Raw genomic sequence first — 24,314 nt, forward strand, 5'->3', positions numbered from 1 at the left:
TCCATAAATAATTCATAATTAGAGTCAGGTAGAATCCGTTAACCTCTCTAATTACATCTTTATCCTTGAGTACCATTGATTTTCTAATGGATAGTGATTCATAAAACACATTCATGAACTAGAGCGCTCTTACTAATCCAAGTACCGAATTAACACTCAAGAGAATTATTTATCTACTTATTTCTCAAGAAGGAATGGATTCCATCTCGTATAATAACATTCCCGGCTACCTACTTCATCATGTCTCCAAAATACAAAGAATAGGATTCAGGGTCTCAGAATCCGTACCGAGTAAATCAAAAGACACAAATCTATAAATAGGAGTTTGTTAAGAACTCAGGATTAAGATCATTCTATATATGACCATCAGTAGACTCAATTAGAATTTCTATACTTAACAGAAATTATTAGAAATTCATATTGTGTCTGTGTCCTTGTTCCACATAATCTTATTATGCATAATACACTCATTCAATATCACACCATATTAACAGTGCGGATAACACCGTTTCATTCTAAATGGGAATGACATGTATTAGTAATGTTCTAATTAAAGATTCCAAACTTTAATTAGATTTATTATGAACATCACTTTTTGATTATTATCCTTAAATATTATCCTCTCGTATACAACACTTATATACCATGTTTAAGGTTACATAAATAATCACAGAATTTTTATTTGATATTCATAAAATATTCATAAATATATGCACATAAAATGATGAATAAACTCTTTTATTAAATAAATAATAAATATCCTATTACATCTCATGCTTCTATGACACTATTCCCAACAAAAGGATGACGCTTTTATTGGTGCATAAATTTTCAGAGTGTGTGCTGTTGAGAGAAGATAGAACTCATTGAAAGTTATGAGCCCTTTTTGTGTGAAAGTATGTTCTACTGAAGGGAGTTTAGTAGTTGGATTTGAAGACGTGTGGAACACGCTAAATAGAGTCATTGTGAGGATTCATCATAGTGGCGTCATAGTCCAGGATGGAGTCCTTGAGTGAATAAGTCTGTCAATGTTGTAATTCTTATATCATAGTGAAATTATTTACTGTCTGGACATGGCCTCACAGATGTATGTGTGTGAACCGAACTGTGATATCATATTGAGCGTCTATTTACTTTCTGCACTATTGCTTTCTTTAGCTAAGTTAATCGGAATAGTAAACTAAGTTAGTAGTGTTTCAGATAGTGTTCTAACATCATTTAGAACACCAAACGTAACATCAGATCTAACATTTATAATTGGTAATATTTCTTCTTTATATCAGTAAGTCTAGAAGCCAAGTGAGAGGCATATATCTATCACTTTATTGAATTCTGTTAGAAGAATAAGCAGTTTTTCGACATTAGGCAGGTATAATCTCCAAAATCAACCCATACTTATAAGTTATTATCGTAATTATTTTCATTATCCATAGTGCAATGGTACTATTTGTCAAATGGGACGTCAGTTCCCTAAGAGTGAATATAACTCGAGAATTGTCCTCAAGAACTTTTATTACAAACATATAACTTAAAATGCCATTACTGTTTAAAAGATTGGAATAGAATCTCCACACTTAAATATTACGATCTATTACTGACCAGGATTAACAGAAAAGGACGCAGGAATATTTCAATAGTTGTTTTTGTCTTATAGTTAATTGGGATTTTCAGCAGAGTTGGTGTCATTTTGGTGTCTTTCTATTTGTTGCTATGTGTCGTTTTGGCTTATTTTTCCTTAATGCCTTAAAAGGCGAGATCCGTATGAAGGTAAGTTTAGTTTTGGATCATCTGAATAGAAATTAGGGAGATCTTTCTCTTATTTTTCCCATCCCATGGAGGTGTTTTAGGTAGATTTGAGGCCGGTAAAATATATCCTCGAAACACTTCCTAGTTCCTACGTCAGAAAATCACTACACATGCAACACCAATTAAATATCAAAAACACAATTGAAGAAACTACCGTATATGGAACTATAACGACTTTATTTAGGCCTGTTCATTTCATATTTCGAGTTTAAAATTTGAATTTTACTACAGTAAAAAACTCTCATAAACAATCACATTTAACATTTTTGCTATAATAAAAAACTCTCAAATAAAGTCACATCTTAACTCGAATGAGCAAATTAAACGGCCTTTCATCATTTCAAGGCTAACATGATTTATAAAAAAGTTGATCAAATAACTTTCCGGCAATTGGTGCGAATCTGAACTTGGGTCCCTGTGGGGAGCCTATGGTTGCTCATTTTCAGCATGGCGCTGGCGAAATCATTGTAAAGCGTTTCAACATTTTTTCCGTACAGTGACCAGGGAGAGTCCGCTGAACTGCCACTGGAAAGTTGCTGGTCCGAATGCAAGAGGCCCTTGCTGTTCAACAAGTTCATGAAAATAAGCATTGTCAAACCAATTGGACTTGTGGTGTCAACTGTCCAGTGAAGAAAGGTTTTCATCATCTCCTGCGTTTGTTGTGCAGTTTGATTTTAGTGATGTTGCAAATGTCGAATCAATGTTGGTCTCGTTATGGACCCGGTTTCGAAACATAACACACCTTGATTGGCCTGTCGTATGAACATCTGTTGATTAAAAATGGTGCGAATGTTATATATGCATCAATTTTTAAAGGGTATATATGTGCAACTTAAATCTCAGACATTAGGTGTTGCAGTTATACTCTATCATTAAATCCACATTTGACTCTATCGTGAGGTCTAGAATTCAAATCCCCACCACCAATTAAAAAAAATGTATATTGTCACATGATAAATGTTAAAGAAAAGGAAAAACAAAAACAAAAACAAAAAAAGAGGAAATCGACACCAATATATATATGTATATATATATATATATATATATATATATTCCTCATACAAATTGAGATTTAAGGTGCACATCCATCCAAAAAACAATTGGGATATATTGTACCCTTATTGCTTCCTAAAGTCATGTTTAATTGCAAATTCTCAAATCTATACTAATCATCAGGATTAGCAGCATGATTCCAGAGCCTTTTCCCTCCTCTAATTAATTGGTTTACAGTTACTCCAATGTCATTCAAATTTCATCGTTTGTGATCACGCCCCACAAGTATCAGCTAGAGTGCTTATTATAAATGGCAATCATATTAGTTTGCGTACTTGCTCATGTCGTTGATTTACTTATCTACTCGATTCTTTCTAGAGAAAACAATATATGGCCATAAAGGCCAGTGCAGTGAAATAGTACAACACACGCTATTATTTAATTATTTATTTATTACCAATTAAAATGCTCCAGCAAGAGCATAAAAAGAGAATAAAAAAATCTAAGTTTCTATATCAGACGTCATATAACATAATGTAATCTGCCATTTGTCAACATTTCGCAGCGAATGGATATTCCAAAACCTTTATGAGTGCTGTGTTGAGATCGAGATCGTGACGGCACGTAAGAAGCCACAAGAGAATTTGACTTTTAACGTTATGAAATTTTTTTTTTTCTCTAGAAGTTGACTTTTGACCTAAGTCTAGCTTCTAGGCCCATTTTAATTTGTTTACGTTCAGCTGGCCAGTAATATTATTGTAGAACGAACTTTTTTTTTTTTTTTTTTTCAATCTACCGGTGCACTGTGTGTGATTTTGCATTTGGAGTGATAAAAATCTTCATTAAGTTAGTTATGCTAAATTTACATATGTTGTATTTTTTTATTTTGATATGATTATATTTATAACACAACTTACCTAGTACAGAATTATCTTCGCCATAGAAGTTCCAGTTTACAAGGCCATATGTGAACATAAGCACGCCTACCTAATATATACATTCGAGTATTTTATACAACTGAGTTGATCAATGAATCTCAAAAGGCCGGCCGACAATTAGTATTCTTGATCAACTTTCTATTAAAAAAAAAACAAACAAACACACAAGTAATCAACAGGTCGTGCTTATACCTCTATAAAAACACATCATGTTGCTTAGAGTTTTGGAGAAAGAGTTACAAAGAACTAGTAATTATAAGTACTAGGATATTCAAAATGGGAGCTCGTTTTGAGTCTTTATTAGTAACTGTGTCAGTTGTTGTTAATGTTGTATTTACGATCCCTGCATGTGCACAACTCACTGCTGATTTCTATGAAAAGTCGTGTCCTCGGGCATTGGGCCTCATCAGATCAGTCGTCGAACGTGCCATTGATGGTGAGAGCCGCATGGGAGCTTCACTTCTCCGTCTCCACTTTCATGACTGCTTTGTCAACGTAAGAATATATAAATATATATAATCATCAAAATACTTTTCTCTTTTCTGTTTTTTTTTTTTCTTTTGTTTGTTAATTTAGTGTTGGGTGTATCTGTCTGAAAATATATACATTATGAATTTCCTGTTTCCCCTGAACTTTCTTAATCAATGACAAGCCATTTATTCCTCGATAGAAAAGCTCTTAGTATAAAACTGAATAGCAGAGAACGGTTTGTGTGATGGGTAAAATAAACTGTGAGTCCCACTTCCTTTTAATACAAAGATAAATGTAAACTTATGAGGATACATTTAACCACTATACTTAACAGGTTGGTGATTTTTTAAGATGGAAGCCTTAAAAAAGTCAAACTCTTATGGTTTTGGAGCCATATTATATTTTCATTAATTAGAAGTATTGACGTTATTATCTTCGGTGTCATTAACAACGTGAAAATTACAAACAAAGAATCAGAAGCAGTTATCGTATATTTATTTCTCTATTGGTTATAATGACGTAGTTTTATCATGTTATATGTGTATGTACGACTTCTAAGTATTAATCAACATATATATATATATATATATCTGATTATTTTAATATGTTGGTATCATTATATAGGGCTGTGACGGATCAATTTTGCTTGACGACACTGACACCTTCACCAGTGAGAAGACAGCCATTCCAAATCTAAATTCAGTCAGGGGTTACGATGTGGTTGATGAAATCAAAAGCACTCTCAACGAAAAGTGCAAGGGCAACATGGTCTCATGTGCAGACATTTTAGCCGTTGCGGCTCGCGACTCTGTTGAGCTTGGGAGTTCCTTCTAATTTCTTTTTACATATTCTTATGTTTGTAGACTTGTAGTAGGACACAACAAAAAAATATATTTGTTAGTAGAGAATACTTCTAAGTCGCCCATTTTTTTATTGAATGTTGCTCTAATATTTTTATTGTTATTTTTTATAAGTATTCTGTTTTATTAGAATTTAGATTAGACTTTTATACTTGTAGAATTAATTAGATTTTATATATGTATAGCACCCATTTTAAGATAGTCCAATATTTTTAAGGCTAAGTTGTACTAAAATGTAAAATGCTTATATAACTTCATTCTTATTTAAAACCCTACTTTTTTAGAGTTGATATGTGTTTATGGACCCTTTTTTTTTCTTTAAAAAAAAGTTTGAAAAAGATATGCTTTGACCTATAAAAATTGGATACATATGAATGGGTTAATACCGTGGGGCAAATCGAAGTGCTCCACTGAAATAGTATGTTATTAAATGAAAATCAGATGACATAGAGATAGACGTTATTACCAGCTCGATATATATATATATATGTACCTATTTTAGTTTATATTTTTTATACCTTCTATTTAATTTCCTTTTCTAATTAATTATGTGCCCGTTACATATAGTTGGGAGGTCCTTCCTACGAAGTATTGCTAGGTAGAAGAGATGCAAGAACTGCAAGGAGAATTTAACAACATGAAAATTTAACAGAAAACAGATGAATTAGATATAGCTATTGCCAACTTGTTACATGTACCTATTTCATAATTTATTTCTTTCATACCTTCTATTCAATATCCTTCAGTAACTAATCATTTGCCTGTTGTTATATACATATATATAGTTGGGAGGTACTAGTTACGAAGTGTTGCTAGGTAGAAGAGATGCAAGAACTGCAAGCTTTAACGACGCAAATACCAATCTCCCTACTCCATTCTTCAGCTCCTCTCAACTTGTCTCCATCTTCGAGTCACACGGCCTTAAGCTAAAAGACCTCGTTGTCCTCTCAGGAGGCCATACCCTAGGGCTAGCCAGATGTGTCAATTTCAGAACCCGAATCTACAACGAAACCAACATTGACTCTAATTTCAAGGCCTCCAGGCAAAAGATCTGCCCCGCAACCGGAGGAGACGATAACACGACGGCACTCGATGGAACCACGCCAGCAAAATTTGATACCGCCTACTTTAAGGGTTTGATTGGATCAAAGGGTCTTCTCCATTCCGATCAGGAGCTCTTCAAGGGTGATGGGGGTGAGAGTGATAGTTTGGTTCAGTACTACAATAACAACCCTAAAAAGTTCTATAAAGATTTTGGGGATTCCATGATCAAGATGGGTAATATGAATGTTCTTACAGGGAATGATGGGGAAATTAGGATGAATTGTAGGAAAGTTAATAATTAGCCAAAGTTCTTTGTGCTATTAGCTGGATAATTTGTAGAGACCTATATATATTGTTAAATGAAGAATTATATATATATATATATATATAGTTCGTTTAAGAAAAATATTGGGGCACCGTTAGACCCTATGTCTTATGTAGGCCCTAGCTGTGTGTCTTATGCTGTGAGATATCTCACACTTTTATTCGATACTACTCATACTGTATAGCATTATTCATAAACCAAATGACATGATGTTTGTCTGCAATAGTAGTGGTAACTTATGACAAGGAGCGATGTGCATAGAGACAAATTGGGTTCATTTTTTATTAGCACAAAAAAAAAAGGGGGGTTCATTGTTACTACACGACAACAAGAGGAAAAATTAAGTCAACCCATTCATAGAACAAAATTCGTAAATAATGTTGTGCCTTATTCAAAGTGGAATATAATTTGTTACTGATGAAGCAAAAGAACCCAAAAAAAAAAAAAAAAAGATCCTTAATGAATAACAGAAGTCTAAAAAAGAAAAAAGAAAAAAAAAAGATTATTTAGGTGCATGCAACTCCATCAAATGAGATTACCTTGGGAACACTATAGTATATCATGTTTCTTTGGTTCTAATTTTTTATTTTTTTTTACTTTTTTAGGGGTATAAGGATAGCTATTCTTTGTTTATAATTTTTTTTTTTTTTCCTTTAGGGTAAGTCTAGAAGCTAAGATGGAGGTGTGTATCTATCACTTCATTGAATTCTTGAAGAAGCATAAGCAGTTTTTTTCAATATTAGGCTGGTAAAATCTCTAAGAATCAATCCTAACTTATTACTTTAATTATTATCATGATCTATAGTGTAATGGTATTATTTGTCAACTCTTGACGCGATGTTAGTTCACTTTGAGTGCGTTAAAACCAAAAATTCGTCCTCATTCAATGAAAAACACACTTAATATTTGATACCAAGCCGTAACTAATGAAAAGAAAGATAGATATAGGCCCATTCGAGAGAGTCTTGACCTCAATTAATGATAAATTCATTTGAAGGAATTCGCAACCTCCTAATAATACAAAAATGTCAAAATAATTCATCCACCCTCTTTTTAGATTCCATCCAATGACTTAGAGAGATTACAAAAAATAAATAATAAATAAATATTTTCCATTAATCACTAACAACATGATATGTTTAATGTAAGGATAATGCCTAGAAATATGGGATAATTTAACAACTAAATATTGAATATTCCAATAAATAAAATCTAAATGCTGGATCCATAATATTTGAAAATAAAAATATACGGATACCTTACAATTAATATTGTTATTAATTTAAAACGTAATGATAATAATTAAAATGCCATTATATTTTAAAATAAAAATACAAACTTGTAGCTTAAAATGCCATTACTGCTTAAAAGATTGGAATACAAAAGGAGCTACCTGGACAAGTAGTACTGATTTCCACACACATCTCTATTAACTGATCAGATTATAAAATCACAACACATGCAACACCAACTAAATATCAAAAGCACAATTGAAGAAACTATCAGTACATGAAACTGTTAACAACTTTGTTTAGTCATTATTTTCAACATGGCGTTGGCGAAATCGCTGTAAAACGTTTCGGCATTATTGCTGTACTTGGTGACCATGGAGTCAATCAGACCGCGACTGAAAAGTTGCTGTTTCTTATGCAAGAGGCCCCTTGCTCATCAACAAGTTCTTGAAATTGGACTTGTTGAGTCCAGTGAAGAAAGGTTCTCATCATCTTCTTTGTTCGTTATGCTATTTGATTTTAGCGACATTTGCAAATGTCGAATCGATTTGGTCACGTTGTGGACCCGGTTTCGGAACATAACACACCCAATTGCCTGGCCTGTTGTATAAGCTCCTGTTGATCATGATTAAAGAATATGACGGAATGGCTACCATGTTAATTCTATCGACCATATGAGTACGGAAGCCCTCCCCTCTTTATTCTATATTAGTGCTGTAACATTCTTTGCATGTATTGCCGTGTTTGAGATACCTGAAGAATTTATTATTTATCGAATGATGAGAAATTTATTTATACAACCATTTAAGGATTTTTGAATTTATTTTATAAAAAGAATGTGTAAAGATAACATTTGATGAAAAAATTAAGTATGGACACATTTAAAGAAAATTATGTTAACAACCAAAAATAAAATAAGAACACGTGCGAAAAAAATACTCTTATAGGAGTAGAGTGAGGAACATCATATTTAAAAAATACACAAAAAAATTAAAATGTAAAAAAAATTTACAAAAAAATAAAGATAAAAAAAAGGAGCTAATTAGAGCGGCTGCCATGTGGCAGCCCCATAGAAAAGAGCTTTGGCTCTTTTGTTATTTGAACAATTAAAAATAAAATAAGAATATATGCAATAACAAAAAAATTACTCTTATAGGATTAGAGTCAAGAACATCATATTTAAAAAAAAAAAAAAAACACACACACACACACACAAAAATAAAATGTAAAAAAAATTCACAAAAAAATAGGGGCTACCATGTGGCAGTCCTATAAAAAAGAGCTTTAGCTCTTTTATATATTGTTAGATTACAAGCTTTGAGAGGAAGTTATACTATAAATTATTGAATTCATAAGTAATAGAACATTGAGATTTGTTCTATCCCAACAGGAAATTTAAGAATTAGTCTGATTAGCATGGATATAAAAAGGAATGGCTTCATAAGAATGGCGAAGAATTATAAGGCTATGTCTCCAAGCCATAAACCTATTATATATGCATCTATTATTAATATTATTATTATTATTTGGAAGGTTTGTGTAACTAAAATCTCCGACATCCATACTTGATTCAACCGCTCACTGTAGAATTCAAATCTCTCCACCTCCAATTAAGGGGGAAATTAAAAATAAAAAAAATAAAAAAAAAAGTCTGAGCCGTTGCACTCTCAATTTTTAAAGCAAGAGCAATGTTATCTCATGTGCAGAGATTTTGGCAGTTGCAGCTCATGATTCTATTGCACTTGTGAGTTCCTTTTAATTTCTTTTCACATTCTTACGTTTGAATATATATATATATATATATATATATTTAGTAGAGCATATTACTACATATGTCGCCAAATTTTCATTGATTGTTTTACTAATGTTTTTATTGCCATTTTGATAATGTTTTAAGATGATTCCAATTTCAGAAATATGTATTATTATTAAGACATTTCTACTTGCAGAGTTTACCGGATTCTATATGTATGTGAGTCCCAACTATGTTAAAAAAGAGTTGAAAAATAATTGTTTTAACCTATTAAAATTGGACCCATATAAATAGTTCTGTGGTGACAAATCGAAGTGCTCTACCCAAATAATGTTATGTTAGATCAAATAACACGATGTATGATGAATTAGAGATAGTCATTAGCAGAGCGTTATATATGGCTAATTTAATATTTTTTTCATACTTTCACTTAATTTCCTTTTGTAATTAATTATGTGTCTGCTACATATAGTTGGGAGGTCCTGCTAACCAAGTATTGCTTGGTAGAAGAGATGCAAGAACAGCAAGCTTTGATGACACAAATACCAATCTCCCTGCTCCATTCTTGAGCTTCTCTTAACTTGTTTCCAACTTCGAATCCCACGGTCTTCAACTAAAAGACCTTGTTGTCCTCTCAGCAGGCCATACCTTAGGACTAGCCAAATGTGTCCACTTCAGAACCCGAATCTACAACGACACCAACATTGACCCTAATTTCTTAGTCTCCATGCAAAAGATCTGTCCCGCGACCGAAGGAGACGACAACACGGCTTCATTCGATGCAACCACGTCCGCGAAATTTGATACAGCCTACTTCAAGGGTTTGGTTGGATCAAAGGGTAGAGCTCTTCAAGGGTGATGGCGGTGAGAGTGATAATGTGGTTCAATACTACAGTAACAACCCTAAAGCATTCTTTAAAGCTTTTAGGGATTCCATGATCAAGATGGGTAATATGAAGGTTCTTACAGGATCTGATGGAGAAATAAGGATGAATTGTAGGAAAGTTAATTAATTAGCCTAAGTAGTAAGTCCTACGCGTTAGCTGGATCAACTGTTCTCAATCAGTACGGACTTATAATTATATATCTTATTACATGAAGAATCATATAATTAGTATATATGTAGTTCATTTAAAAAAAATATTCGGGGTATCACTAGTGCTAAGCACCAATATGATAAAGAGTGGACTCCATCAGTGTCCTTCATGGTACAAAATTCACTTTTTATTGATAGATGTTGCTCACACTAAGATTCAACTTCTATTAGTAGATAGTACTATGCATTGATGATAACGTTATTCTTGAACTAAATGATATGATGGTCGTCTGCAATACTCCGGTAATTTATAAGGAGCGTGTTCATAAAGGAAATGGGTTCTTTTTTTTTTTTTAATTACTGGAGAAGAAAAACGGACAACAAGAGGAATAATTAAGTCAAACAATTCAAAGAACAAGATTTCATCAATATTGTGTCAAAGGACTTTCTCCGGTACGCTAACGTATTAGTAGGTCAAGTTTTCTGTCTGTTGAATCTGTATAAAATCAATTAAAAGTTAAAAAAATATACAGATTTAACAGTTAAAAAAACATGGCCTACCGGCACGCCAGACGTGCTAAAGAATCTCCCTAATTTTAAAAGTTGAATATTTATTACTGATGAAGCAAAAGAACCAAAAACAAAAGAAAATCCTTAATTAATAACAATTCAACAAAAAAAAAATATATAATATACAAACACCATCAAATGAGATGACCTTGGTGACTACAGTATTGTACTTACTGATGATGATGCTTCTTTTGTTTTCATCTTTATTTTCTAATTTTTGGCCTGCGCGGTAGAAGACAAGTCTAGCTATTTCTTTTGTTTGTAATTAGTTCTTTTTTTCTTTAGGGCTAACTCTAGAAGCTTAGTGGGAGATACATATCTATCACTTTATTGAATTCTTGTAGAAGAATAAGCAGTTTTCGACGTTAGGCAGGTAAATTCTATAAGAGTCAACCCGTACTTGTTATTAATTGTAATTATTATCATTATCCATAGTGCAATGGTATTATTTGTCAACTCTCTTGGCTGGTGACGTGATGTTACTTCACTGTGAGGGCAGTAAAAACCAAAATTTCGTCCTCAATCAAAGAAAACTCAACAAACTTCATATCGATACTCGAGAAATTTGATTACAAACATATAACTTAAAGTAATGCCATTTCTTTTTGAAAGATTGGAATACAAAAGGAGCTACCCAGACAAGTAGTACTAATTTCCACACTCAAGTATTACAACTCTATTAAGGTACTGACCAGGATTTAGAAAAATCATAACACATGCAACATGATTTATTTAGTCATTCCAAGGATAAGATGATTTATAAAAGTTGATCAATTTATTTTCCGGCAATTGGTGCGAATCTGACCGGCAGTCCCTGTGAGGAGGCTAAGGTTGCTCATTTTCAGCATGGCGTTGGAAAAATCCTGGTAAAATGTTTCAGCATTATTGCTGTACTTGGTGACCAGAGAGTCCGTCGAACCGCCGCTGAAAAGTTGCTGGTCCGAATGCAAGAGGCCCTTGCTGCTCAACAAGTTCTTGAAATATCCATTGTCAAACCAAACTGGAGTTGTTATGTCCAGTGAAGAAAGGTTCTCATCATCTCCTGTGTCTATTGTGCAGTTTGATTTTAGCGATGTCGCAAATGTCGAATCGATGTTGGTCTCGTTATGGACCCGATTTCGAAAAAATACACACCTTGCTTGCCCTGTTGTATGTGCTCCTATAATCATAATTAAGTAAGGAACGGTGTCAAAGTACTAATTAATGTTGAAAATTCTGTTTAATTTATGAATCTTTCTTTGAAAATTCTATTTTATAAAACTTCATTCGTTTTGGCTATATTATATGAGACTTTTTTCTTACCTGAAAGAGCTACCATTTCATTAACGGTGAATCCTTTAAGTGAGAAGGTAGTTATGAGGTCACTGAGATTAAATATTGGGGATGGGAGCTCGGTGTTTGCACCACTAAAACTTGCTGTCATTGAGTCTCTTCTACCTAACTGAACAGTCCAAGAAGGCCCTCCCAACTGGAAAAAAAAAAAAAAAAAAAAAAAAAAAAAAAAAAAAAACAAAAAAAAAAAAAAAAAAAAAGAAACCGAAATTCGAAATGATCAGCTAGTTTTTCTTTGGAACGAATAAAGGCATATATTTGTTTTGTACTTACTGTAACAACAGAATCACGAGCTGCCACAGCTAGTATATCTGCACAAGAAACGACCCCAGGGCAAATACTCTCTAACTGAGACTTTATCGTGTCAATCACTTCGAAACCCCTTACGGATTTTATATTTGGAGCTGCTGTTTTCTCCCCCGTGAAATCTGAAGTGTCGTCTAACAAAATAGATGCATCACATCCCTGTAAAATGCGCACAAAAGCACTCGTCAAGTCTGAAATTTCAATAAGCATGTACGACTTCTTTTTATCCATTTTGCATGAAAACAAATTTTTAAGAAACTATACTTGACGACAAGCATGTACTAATTCACATCTATAATGAATTTTTCGAAACCGCGTATTATAATTTTTATGACTAATTATATTTAATTACCATGTAGGTATTCTTTTACTTTGAAAGCTCCGATTTTAAACGTTTGGATATCTTCGATTCTATTTTTGTATTCATGTATGCATGCATGAATGTAATACTAAAAGCAAAGCTTAAATTTTCCAAAAAGTACTTCTTGAGAGCATGTTGGAGCTATTTCCAAGTTATAACTAGCTCTCTAGAACAACAAAATTACTGACGATTATGTTATACTCATTGAAACGATTGTGTTTTGGTGCGCGCGCGCGCGCGAGAGAGAGAGAGAGAGAGAGAGAGAACATGCATTAACGAAGCAGTCATGAAAGTGGAGGCGCAGCAAGGACCCTCCCATGCGGTGTTCCTTCGCCACCGCCTTGGTCACTTCGTTTCTTATCGTAGAAAGCGCTTTCGGGCATGTCGCGCCGTAGAAATCTGAGGAAGCAGAGGCTGTTTTGTAGTACAGGAACAAGTAAAACACAAAAAAATAGATTCTATTGGGGTGTGAGTTTAACGCCATAATGCAAAGAGTACTGATTGGTAAGATATCAATTTAGAATAGAGCTTTCTGTCGCTGAGGATTTGATGAAGAGAAGCTGTAATATGCATGTATATATAGACATTTGACTGTTTGACAACTTTAATAATTTGGATATATAGTGCTGTTCGACATGTTTGCGTGAGATACCACTAACACATTACAGAGTCAAAGCTTACGAGTCTGTTTCTTATTTGTCTTGCTTTATTTAACTTTTTTTTTTTTTTAAGTTTTCTTCAAACCAAACCAAAAAAAGGTACAAGACCAAGGGCTTGGCACTTGTTGACGTGAGTCGATTACATGGTAGTTGTTGTAGTACTGTGTGAACATATTTGGCATGTGGAATCTAATTAGTCAAAAATAAAACTTTTTTAACTTTTGAATTTTCCATTGTGGTTACCTTTGCATTAAGCTTTAATTTCAAGGAATCGTATGGGAGTACCCCAAACTTTAGAATCTTCCAACATCAATAATATATACAGTGCAATTTTATGGCAAAGTAGAAATTGTGAAAATGTTATAGGGCACAAAACACCCATTAATAGTATGAGGCTAGGTCGATCTTCTATTAATAGTGGTGTTTAGCATTGATGATGCCCCCAAACTTTTTTTTTTTTAAGAAATGAGACAAATATTCTCTTAGAGTGCATGCGTTTAGATTTTTACCTTATTATTTTAGTCAAATAAATACATTAGTCAAAAGAGTATTAATCAAGAGTAAGGAATAAAAATCAAGACTCGTGTACTGGTTATAGAAACGTTTTTCTTACCAAAAACAAAGTTAACATTTTGTTTAATGATTAAAACAAGTGTAAAGTCAAAGTTGTTCACATTAACCCATTGTTATACGATCTTTGTGAGACTTAGCGCAAGTTCATATTCAAAGATTTCGGCTCTCTTAGAGTATTGTAAGATTAACAATTGCCATTTTGCAATAAATTACAGTAAAACTAAGGCAGAAGAGAGAGCAATTACAAACACCAGTGACTAAGACACCGCTCAATTAATGTCAAATGTTTTCGGCAAGACGCATATACCAATAGTTGTTTCCTTTTTGGAATTTGGATCACTTTGATCAACCATCATTCCTTCGAGTTTGACCAAAGCCCCCGTGATGGCACCCAATTTCTTCAACATGGCAAATGGAACATTATAATTATGGTATTATCACCGTTAGTTTCTGAACTATAAAATTGTGTTAGTTTGATCGCCTAAACCTTTTTACCTGATGGATTATTCCGTGAACTTTGGCTTTTTGGCAGATTTAGTTTCTAACATTAAAATTAACAAAAAATTTCTGAAATTTAATATATCCTTATAAACTAAATACAAAATGTTTCAGTTGTTTTATAGAGTATATATTTTGGAATTTTAGATCTAACATAATTATTTTTATAAAAATTTCCGTTACTATTCGATTTAGAGGTATTATTTCTGTTAAATTTCACACGTCTTTTTTTCAATTTAGTGTCAAAGAATAAAAACACCAAAAAGTCAAAGTTCGTGAATAATTTACCAAGAAAAGGAGTTTTGAACCGAAATGACACAATTCTCATAATTGGACTAACATTACCAACAACCCTATCATTTTTAATCATTTCCTTTTTATCATGTCCTTTTTTTATCATTTTTGCTTTAAAATTGTGAATTTGAGCCGTCCAGTACATGTTCTTTTTAATCCTAAACTTACAGAGAGCTGTCATCCGACTATAACAATATTTGCCCTCTAATTTCATTGGTTACGTCGTAAAGAGAGAAAAAATGGCATTTCCGTTGTCTTCTTTTCTGTGTTTATTTTGGTTAATTCACTAGCTTTCTTATGCATCAACTACAATAATAAAGTAAATCGTAATATGCAATCCTCGGCGTTTGAGACCCTGATTGTAATTAATGCTAAAACAGAAAATAGCCTCAGGCCCTCAACAATACATTAATGTTACCCCATGAGAATATTTGCACGGCACAACAACAAAATTTAGAAAACCTTTTAGTATTCTAGAGTTTCAAAATCTTCGATTTGCATTCACAACTATAGCTCCTCTCTAACAAACAAATTAACAATCTCAACATTTTCTATTTTTCCTGACATTTTCTTTTCTCAAACAAAAATGAGCGCATGGCTTATTGTCCCATATGTGTACCTTTCAGTTTCACTACGTCTCTGGAACAATCAAAACACAAACTTTTCTTCTTCTGCACCGATTGAAAGTACTCTATCTCCCATCTCCCGGAGAGCAGCGGCCGTTGAATCGCTTATGCCCAATAGATATTGCAAGCGGGATAGCTTTTCAGGTGCTGGCTCACTTTTGAGGTATATGGTGTAAAGATCCGCAAGCTCCTCTGGCACGTCCCATGAAAGCGGATTCGAAGGAACAGCTTTGTCGCAAGCCAGGAGGTCGTTAATCGACGAAACCTGCAATAGCAGAACGCAGGCTTCAAAACATGCACTTAACAAATACATTCATTGTTTTTAAAAAAAAAAAAAAAAAATGCAAACAAGTCTTTAACAAATCATACCACTCCTTGACGATTTCTCTGCCTCAGCAGAGCAACAGCCTGAATCAAGGAGTTTGATAGCCTACTTTGGGCCAACTCGTGGACTACACCTTTTGCCTTGTCAGCATTGATGTTAAGATCTAACGGGATTTTCTCATAGACTTCTTCCTCATCAAACTCTCCGGTCCCAGATGAAAAAATCTCGTCCACGGTCTTTTTGAAGAGGTTCTCTCTCAAGCTCTGAGATATCATGTTGTCTAAATCAACGTTTGCCTCTTTAAGTTCTCTGATCTGCTTGATATTCAGTCTTCCCTGACCAATGGCCGTCTCAATAGCAGCAGCCATTTTCGTTGTTGTTATGTTCTTTATTATCTTCTGTGCGTACTGTGAAGGCAAGCCAACTTGCTTTTCCAACTCATTAAGCTGTTCCACTCTGGCTTTTGTCAATTGCCCATCAGCTAAAATCACCTCTGCTTGTTGCCTGAAAGCTTGCTCGGCCAAGCTCCTATGTACTTCCACTATTTCCTTGGTGTCCAAACCCAAAATTCCACCAAGCTGATTCAGTAGCACATACTCTGAATCATCTTTCTTTGTAGTAATCTGAGCACCAAATGGAATTCGGGTCACTTCACCAGTTAGGCAGAAAAGCAAGTATGTCTTGTACAGATCAGTCCTATCTCTTTCCGGCAGGTCATCTTTCAAAGTTATCTCAGTCTGTCCAGGCTTTCCCAACTTTGCAGCAAGCTCCTTGCTAGGCTTTATTTTCCTGAGTGTCTGAAGAGACTCCCACTCCTCATCCTCTTCGACTTGTTTTTGCTCCTCCTTTACAGGCTCTTCCGATGGAGTATCAGATGGTTCTCCTTTTATGTCTTTCACCAACTCTGTCACAACCAAGGTGTTGAATGCTATCATCTTTTTAAGTTCTTTTGCTGACTCAGTACGGTTTCCAGCTGCCCGAGCTCGTTTTATGTAGTTAATAAAAATCTTTCGAACCTACATAGATCACAAAGATGATTAGAGAGTAACCTACATTAGGATGCAATATTACCAATTACTACAGAGAAAATGAAGCAGATACTTACTGCCTTACTGGCAATTGACATAGCAGTCTCCCTAGTCAATCTCAAGCCATGTGCTGCCTTCCTGACAGATTGCTTTATATCTGCATCATAACCATCCACTCCAGCTGCAATTGCTTCCTTCACAACCTGAAACGAGAGAACAAGAAAAAATATATCGGATTAGTGTTATGCATACATTTTTCTTTTTTTGTTTTTCGAACATGCTGACCATCAATAAAGTTAAGCATAAACTATAAAAGAGGACCTTTTGAAAAGCAATCTACAATAGCAAGCATAGCCCGAGGAAAAAAAAAAAAAAAGGATGCCTGTCCAGTGTCACACATACACAAATAGTTTTCTCGAAAATCACCATTTTCTACCAAAATCTGCTCATCTTGGAAAAGAAACACAGGAAAGAAGAATAGATGGTCACCTTCTCAAACAAACTGCCACAAATATCTGAGTGAGCTGCTTCAACAGTCTGCTGAGGAATGCAAAGCATGACACGTAGCTTCAGCAAAGCAGCAACATCCTGCTCATCCAGTTCTCCATCAGCCACACATTGCTGAAGTTTTTGCCGGTAAATTTCTAAAACAAAACCAAAACCGTTAGATGCTAACAGCGGAAATGTAAAATATTCCTATTTTGGTACTAAACACCATAAAACAGAAAATTTGAAATTATTAAGAAAATGGATGGTAGTTTACTCTTAAGCATACAGATAACAGGTATATCAACATAAGTACCTTCATGAATCTCACTGGCCTTTTGTGGGTCAAAGTGCAGCTCTTCACAGAGATTTTGAAGGAAGGTTGCTTTGCTATCTGCCATTTCTAAATCACCCCCAGTAACAGCCTGTGCAAGTCGTTTACGATATACCTTTGAGGTAACATCGAGCACAATTGCTTCTGCTTCTCGTTTTCCTAAGCCAAATATATTCCTTAACTGATTCAAAGCAGAAAGCTAAATAAACCAAGAAATATAGAAAATGTCAGAGCTAACAGCAATGCCAACAAAAAATACAGAAAATGCACAACAGAAGAAAATGAAATTCCCTAGCACGCAGATTCCAACAATGCTGAACAATTGAATTCTCACTTCCAGTAAATTTCAACTAATAGCAATGACTAAATAGGAAGCACCAGTTACAGAGAGATTTTCTACAATAACAGACCGTTGTCGACACCACAAAAACACAACTCTACCCCAACTTGGACAAAATAATTTTACCATACACGTTGATGAAAGTAAAACCATTAGAAAGAAAAAACTTAAATGAAGCCGGTGTTTGCTACCTTATTTTCTTCCATGCGACCACCAGATAAAGCATCTGTAACATAGGCTCTAAAAAGAAGCTTTAAGTCATCAATCTTTTTGTCACCATCGTAATCACCACCTAAGCCAGACAACAAATTAACAAAGCTTAAGAACCCTTTGCATTCATAACTTAATATTGATCTTTTGAATTAGTTGGGATAGTTACCTAGTAAAGAAACTGGACCGACCCCAGGAGCAAAGCGATCCGCTTCTGGGTGGTTCTTTAATGAGATAAGTAAATTATTAAGGGCCAGTCCTTTATCAAGCTCTTCCACAACTTGCTTAACTCCCTGACTGAAAATCCTAAATTAGAGTGTGCAAATTATATTGCATAAATGACATGCAGGAACACAAGTGAAATTCAGAGATATATTATTTTCTATGCCTAAATTAAAGAGTAGACAGTAGATCATTTTTTTTCTGACACTCAAACATAGCTACAAACAGCGACTGTGCAAAAAAGTAGAGATCATACACTGCTCTTGCTCTGGACTTCACTATACTGAGTGCAGATGAAATATTTTCCTCAACCAGTTTTCTTGTATGCTCCTTCAACAAGTCCTCAGCATGCTGCACAAAGCACAAACATCCAAGTAAATAACTTTGTGCTATTTGAGGAAAGACTACTAACAATGACAAAATGTATAGTGAGGGAGGCACCTCATCAGTAAGTCGATACAGACGTTGTGCCTCTCTGAGGCTAACAAGCTGCCCAACACTGATGTCTGAGAAAATTCAATCAAGGGTTGCAATCATTAATGATAAAAAGGATAACTTCGAACTCCAAGTATACAGCAAACCAATTAATTGTATGGAACTGTACTACGCTGCAGAGATAACAAAAGAGAAAGTAGAAACATTTTTTCTTGATCCAATATGTTCTAGCATTAAACTGATAAAATTTCTAAGACAAATATTCCAAGAATTAAAGACTCCAAATGTGACATCTAATCAACCAAATTAGTAGTTGCATCCACACAAACCCATAAAAAAGGGCAGTTAACTGCTCAGAGTTAAGATCTCCTTGCCAATAAATCATTCATCTGAGACCACTAAAGGCTTTAATCTTAAAAGCTTAATATCTACCTCTGCCAACTGATTTCAGCCTAGAAGCATATAGTCGTTGCGCATTATCACGGATAGCAATCTCAACCTAGAAAATGAAGCAAAAAAATTAAATAAAAAAAGGGAGATATATATATATATATAGAGAGAGAGAGAGAGAGAGAGAGAGAGAGAGAGAGCAGAAATATAGAACATGTCAAATTGATACATTTAGAGAAATTAATTGTAGAACTACCTGAGAATCAGTGACTTTGAAAACACGTTTCCAAGGCAAGAGAAAAGACGACGCATCACCAAATACTAGAGTTGAAACATAAATCAGCTTCTGAAATGCCTGCACTGGAGAAACCACTACTGATGCTCAAGTTCCATATCTTCTTCCAGTAGTGAGCACCACAAAATAATCTGAAAGTTCAATAACCCATTTAAACAAGCATAAAGACCTACCTGACGTTGCTCCATATCAGCATCACGATCTCCCGTCTCAAGCCTTTGCCTAAAAATCCTTCGACCAATCTGGAAACCAACAAGGACTAACCCAGTTTGAGAGGCCGAACATTTAAACAATACAATCACGGCCATACTTAAATATACTAAATTTACTACACCCCACAAATCATGGGCAGTTAAATACCTCCATATGCATGGCAGCTGCCTCAGGATCATCAATTCCCAAAGCATTCTTGAAATTGATGATTGTATCGACTTCATTCCCGCTAAGATCTTCACTTCCTGGAGGAAGTACAGACGAAAGAAACCTATATGGAAAAAAGGAAACAACCCAGATTGTAAAATGAAAAACGGGGCAAATACACATTGCTCCAAGCACATTCTGATGTAAACATATATGTTTTCATCGCATTATCTTTAGAGGAACAAGTGAGACTTAATGGGAATTTGAAGTTAACTTACCGGCAATACAGATCACTAAACTCAGCACTAAACGCCTCGTCTTGTTTGCTCACACCATACCTAAACAAAAGAAGTGCAAAAGAAATCATGGCTATAACTACGAAATAAAATATGAGAATCATCGTAATGAAGGGAATTCCCTGATCAGATAATTTTCGAGCTCATACCACAAACTTAGACAAAATTCAAAGTAATAAAGGAACAAGAACAAACTTTTTGGCAATCCCTTCAATTTCCACCTTCTTGACGGCCCTGGGGTCGTCGCTGCCGGCCACGTAGTTGTGCAATTCGACTGCGGCAACGTCAGGGACGCACGCGTTCAACGCGTAGGCGGCTGCTCCACCGGCGGCTCCGAGCGCCACGGCGCCGCCCAGCGCCGCGTTCTGAGTCTTCCCGAAGCGGAACCCCAAGCCGTAGCCGGCGGCAACGGCGCCGGCGAAGAGAATCGCGGAGCTGGCAAGCCTCAGCGGCGGCGAGAGCTTCTCGACGATGAGCTGAATCCCGGTGAGCTCCTTCTTGCCTCCGAAGACATCGGGAGGAGTGGGCGGCGACGACGTGGCGGCGGCGGATTGGTCGGCGGGGGTTGTGGAGTTTCTGGGAACGGAGACCCTGAAACGACGCCGTTGGGGGCGAAGGGAGGCTGTGGTGGTGGTTCGGAGAGGGATGGAGTTGAGGAAGGGGGAGCGGAGGAGGGGGCGGGGAGGGGCGGAAGGAGGAGAGAGAAGAGCGGAGGAATTCATGGCTCCGCCGGTGGTGACGACGACGTCGTTTAGGGGTTTGGGAGGTGTTTCTAGGGTTTAACGAGGAAGAAGGAGAAGTCAAAGGGGGGAGAAGGAGGAGGAGGAGAAGAAGTGAAGATAAAGGGTGAAAATGGAAGTGAGGATAGATCATAGAGCGAAGTGAAAGAGGAGAAAGAGACGATAAATAAAACTTGGGTACTTGAAAAATACTTTTAAGAATATATTTTAAAAATATACTGTCAGAATTATTATTTTTTATTTTTAATTTATAATTTTTTTGTTAAATAATTACACTATAATTTTTTTTAATTAAATGATTAGAGTAAAAATCCAGACTTTTGCTATGTAAATTCTCCATTTGATCGCGAAAAAAGCTTCGAAAATGATGATACGAGAGTCATGAGATGTGGGCTTCTATCCGTGGAAATGGGCAAATGGCCCCCCAAAGGGCCGTCATGTTATTTTGTAAACGACAACAAACAGACGAAACGACACAGAAACAAAAAAAAATGATCGCAGACTGTTTTCTTTAACTAGTGATGAAAATTCAAAAAGTATCCTCTCAGTATTGCTTAAATACAATTTTTATTCTGACTTTTTTAAAATTCAAAAAATATTTCTTGTATTTTTAAAAACAGAAAAAAATATTCTGTCTTTTAAATTTTTTTTGGTTTAGTTTCTTTAAAATGATTAAATTGTGCTTAAATATCTTATATACTATTTAAATTTGTGTTAGACTATATCAGCTTCTAAATACCCCTCTTTAAGTTTTTTTCTTTCTTTTTTTTTAAGTGACTCTCTTAAGAAATTTTATGGCACTAATTTGAATAAGTTTTTATTTTCAATTTTAATAAGAAAGTGAAATCTTTAAGGAAAGAAAAAGATGTAAACTTTTTGTCATGTAGTAATAGTAGTACTGGATAATTCTAACAAGTTGATTTATCATGCATTATAAAATACACTTTCAACTCAAATTGATAATAAATTCGGCCAAATAGAATTTCAAAAAAAAATTTAAATTACATCTTTTTTCAAAAAAGATTTCACTTTCTTATTAAAATGAAAAAACAAAAAAAATGTTCAAATTGTTGCTATAAATTTCCTAAGATGTTTACTTCAAAAAAGAAAAAAATAAAAATATAAGAGGAGTATTTGAAAGTTGGTGTAGCACAACACGAATTTAAACAGTATATGAGATATCTAAGGATAATTTAGCCATTTTATAAAAACAAAACCTAAAAAGTTAAAAGAATGAACACCTTTTGTATGGGTTCAAAAACACATGGCATACTTTTTGAATTTTAGAAAACTCAAGCATAAAGTTGTATTTAGATAAAACTGAAGGGATACTTTTTAAAGTTTCTCGATTTTTATTAGGTTATAATTGAAAATTTTCTAATAACAAGATGTAGAAAGAATAAATAAAAACATAATTACACTTCAATATACAAAAAGAGTATACATTAATAATAATCTAGGTAAAAAGTTTTCATCAAAAAAAAAATCTAGGTAAAAAGCTCACATTTTATCGTAGAATCATGATGTGATAATATTTACTACATAAAACATACTAGCATTATAAGATAAAAAAATACATCTCATTTTGTGCTTTTTGTAAAACTTGCATATTGCATTTTGTTATCCAAGATAAAAGTGTTTATGTCAATGCTAGCTTGTAAGAAGAATCTATAATCGACACAAAATACATTGAAAATAATTACTTAAAAATTACAAAAAAAAAAAAAAAAAAAAAAAAATTTTTACTTTTCATTAGTTAATTAAAAAAATCTTATAAAAAAAAAAAGACAACACAAAAATTTTAGTTCAAAATATAACGCAGAACCATCATCAACAAAATGAAAATAATTTTATAACTCTTTACTTTGGCACCTTTTTCGCATACTATTTTATATCTAACTTGAAGAAAAACAGAATAAGGTAAAGTTAAGTAATATTCTGCTAGTTTGTAAAAAAAATTAAAATTATATCATCTATTTAACTATTTAAGCTAAGTTTGAAGTATTTTCTTCATATATTTTCATAAATAAAATAAAGTTATTATACATTTTGATGTAATGCTTTACGTGAACATAGTGTTACTTTAAAATATCAATCTAACCAGTTTAAAAAATGATTAAAAACTACTAAATACAATGTTACACAAAACAAATGGGAGTTACACTAAGCAAGTCTTGTAATACTCCATATTTCTTTTACGGACACGCAAAGCTTCAAACGGGATAAGAAAAAAAAAATCAATATATATTACACACACGTACACATGAAGAAACAATCTCATATATAAAGGTACGAAAAAATATATATAAAGACATGTATATATATATATATATATAATGCTAAGTGTTGAACATAAGGGAGAAAGAGAAGGAATGGTACAAAGTATGGTCTTTCAAGTTGATCTGCCACGAGTAATAAAAAAAAAACAGAGAGAGAGAGAGAGAGAATAGCGCAAGTGCTAAAACACACCGTTTTGGACGATTAAAAAAATGAACAAGGGATATATATCTACTAGGGGTGAAAGTCGACTGGGTAGGGTTGGTTTTTGGGCTTGTTTCGCACCGGCCCGCAATAATCGGCCTGACGAAACGCTGGCCGCAATATGTTAATTAATTTCATAACCCATATATCATTCGGTTACCTCGGGTAGTCTCAGGTCGGCCGGGTTACTTCGGATAAACCAACTCCAAATTTACTTATTTCAACTGTTTTTCCACCGGTATACCACTCCAAAATGGGTGATTCTTTGCTGAATTGCTGCTTTTGCATGAGACCATGGGTAAACTATGGGAAAGAGTCTAGAAATTAAAAGATTTCACATACATAAACAATGAACAAAGAGTCCATAAATTAAAAGATTTTAAACATTTTGAATGAGCGTTTAGGTCCGGCAATTAGAAGTCCATAGTACAAGTCCATTACACATACATATCCAATAATCCTAATTAGTAAGATATGTAATAAAAAAGTGCAACAAACAATCCACACCAAAGAGTTCAAGTCAAAATAAAAAAAGTAATGAATTCAACACTATAAGCAACTGAAATTCCCTAAGTTCACTCAAGAATGATAGCCTTGGCACCTCCATTTCCAACTTGTCCTTCACGTGTTGGAACAGAAGTTGCCAAACCTTGAGAGAAAAATATTAACAAAAAAAAAAAACAAAGTATGAGGAT

General features: G+C 34.3%; 3 protein-coding genes and 1 pseudogene across 3 annotated transcripts; 2 read left to right on the forward strand and 2 right to left on the reverse strand.

Moving 5' to 3' along the window:
- The first annotated feature begins 4,031 nt into the window (after positions 1-4,031).
- Positions 4,032-6,414, forward strand: LOC21385798 (cationic peroxidase 1). Its single transcript, XM_024163262.1, has 3 exons — positions 4,032-4,232; positions 4,833-5,026; positions 5,853-6,414. Exons 1-3 carry the CDS (start codon positions 4,185-4,187, stop codon positions 6,412-6,414), a joined length of 804 nt encoding a protein of 267 aa, XP_024019030.1. The 5' UTR covers positions 4,032-4,184.
- Positions 6,415-8,043: 1,629 nt separating this feature from the next.
- On the forward strand, positions 8,044-10,435 carry LOC21385799 (annotated as a pseudogene).
- Positions 10,436-11,687: 1,252 nt separating this feature from the next.
- On the reverse strand, positions 11,688-13,560 carry LOC21385800 (cationic peroxidase 1). The gene is made up of 4 exons (XM_024163291.1): positions 13,299-13,560; positions 12,634-12,825; positions 12,331-12,496; positions 11,688-12,187 (listed from the first exon to the last, which is right to left on the reverse strand). Exons 1-4 carry the CDS (start codon positions 13,509-13,511, stop codon positions 11,799-11,801), a joined length of 960 nt encoding a protein of 319 aa, XP_024019059.1. The 5' UTR covers positions 13,512-13,560; the 3' UTR covers positions 11,688-11,798.
- A 1,863-nt stretch (positions 13,561-15,423) lies between these two features.
- Positions 15,424-21,293, reverse strand: LOC21385801 (protein TIC110, chloroplastic). Its single transcript, XM_024163282.1, has 15 exons — positions 20,594-21,293; positions 20,381-20,440; positions 20,103-20,226; positions 19,916-19,984; positions 19,704-19,802; positions 19,490-19,556; positions 19,064-19,128; positions 18,879-18,973; positions 18,570-18,697; positions 18,382-18,482; positions 17,833-18,049; positions 17,520-17,674; positions 17,108-17,233; positions 16,047-17,018; positions 15,424-15,942 (listed from the first exon to the last, which is right to left on the reverse strand). Exons 1-15 carry the CDS (start codon positions 21,118-21,120, stop codon positions 15,700-15,702), a joined length of 3,048 nt encoding a protein of 1,015 aa, XP_024019050.1. The 5' UTR covers positions 21,121-21,293; the 3' UTR covers positions 15,424-15,699.
- Between the last annotated feature and the right edge of the window lie 3,021 nt (positions 21,294-24,314).

This window comes from Morus notabilis, unplaced genomic scaffold (assembly GCF_000414095.1).
Source record: "Morus notabilis unplaced genomic scaffold, ASM41409v2 Scaffold3673, whole genome shotgun sequence".
In the NCBI taxonomy this organism is placed as follows: Eukaryota; Viridiplantae; Streptophyta; class Magnoliopsida; order Rosales; family Moraceae; genus Morus; species Morus notabilis.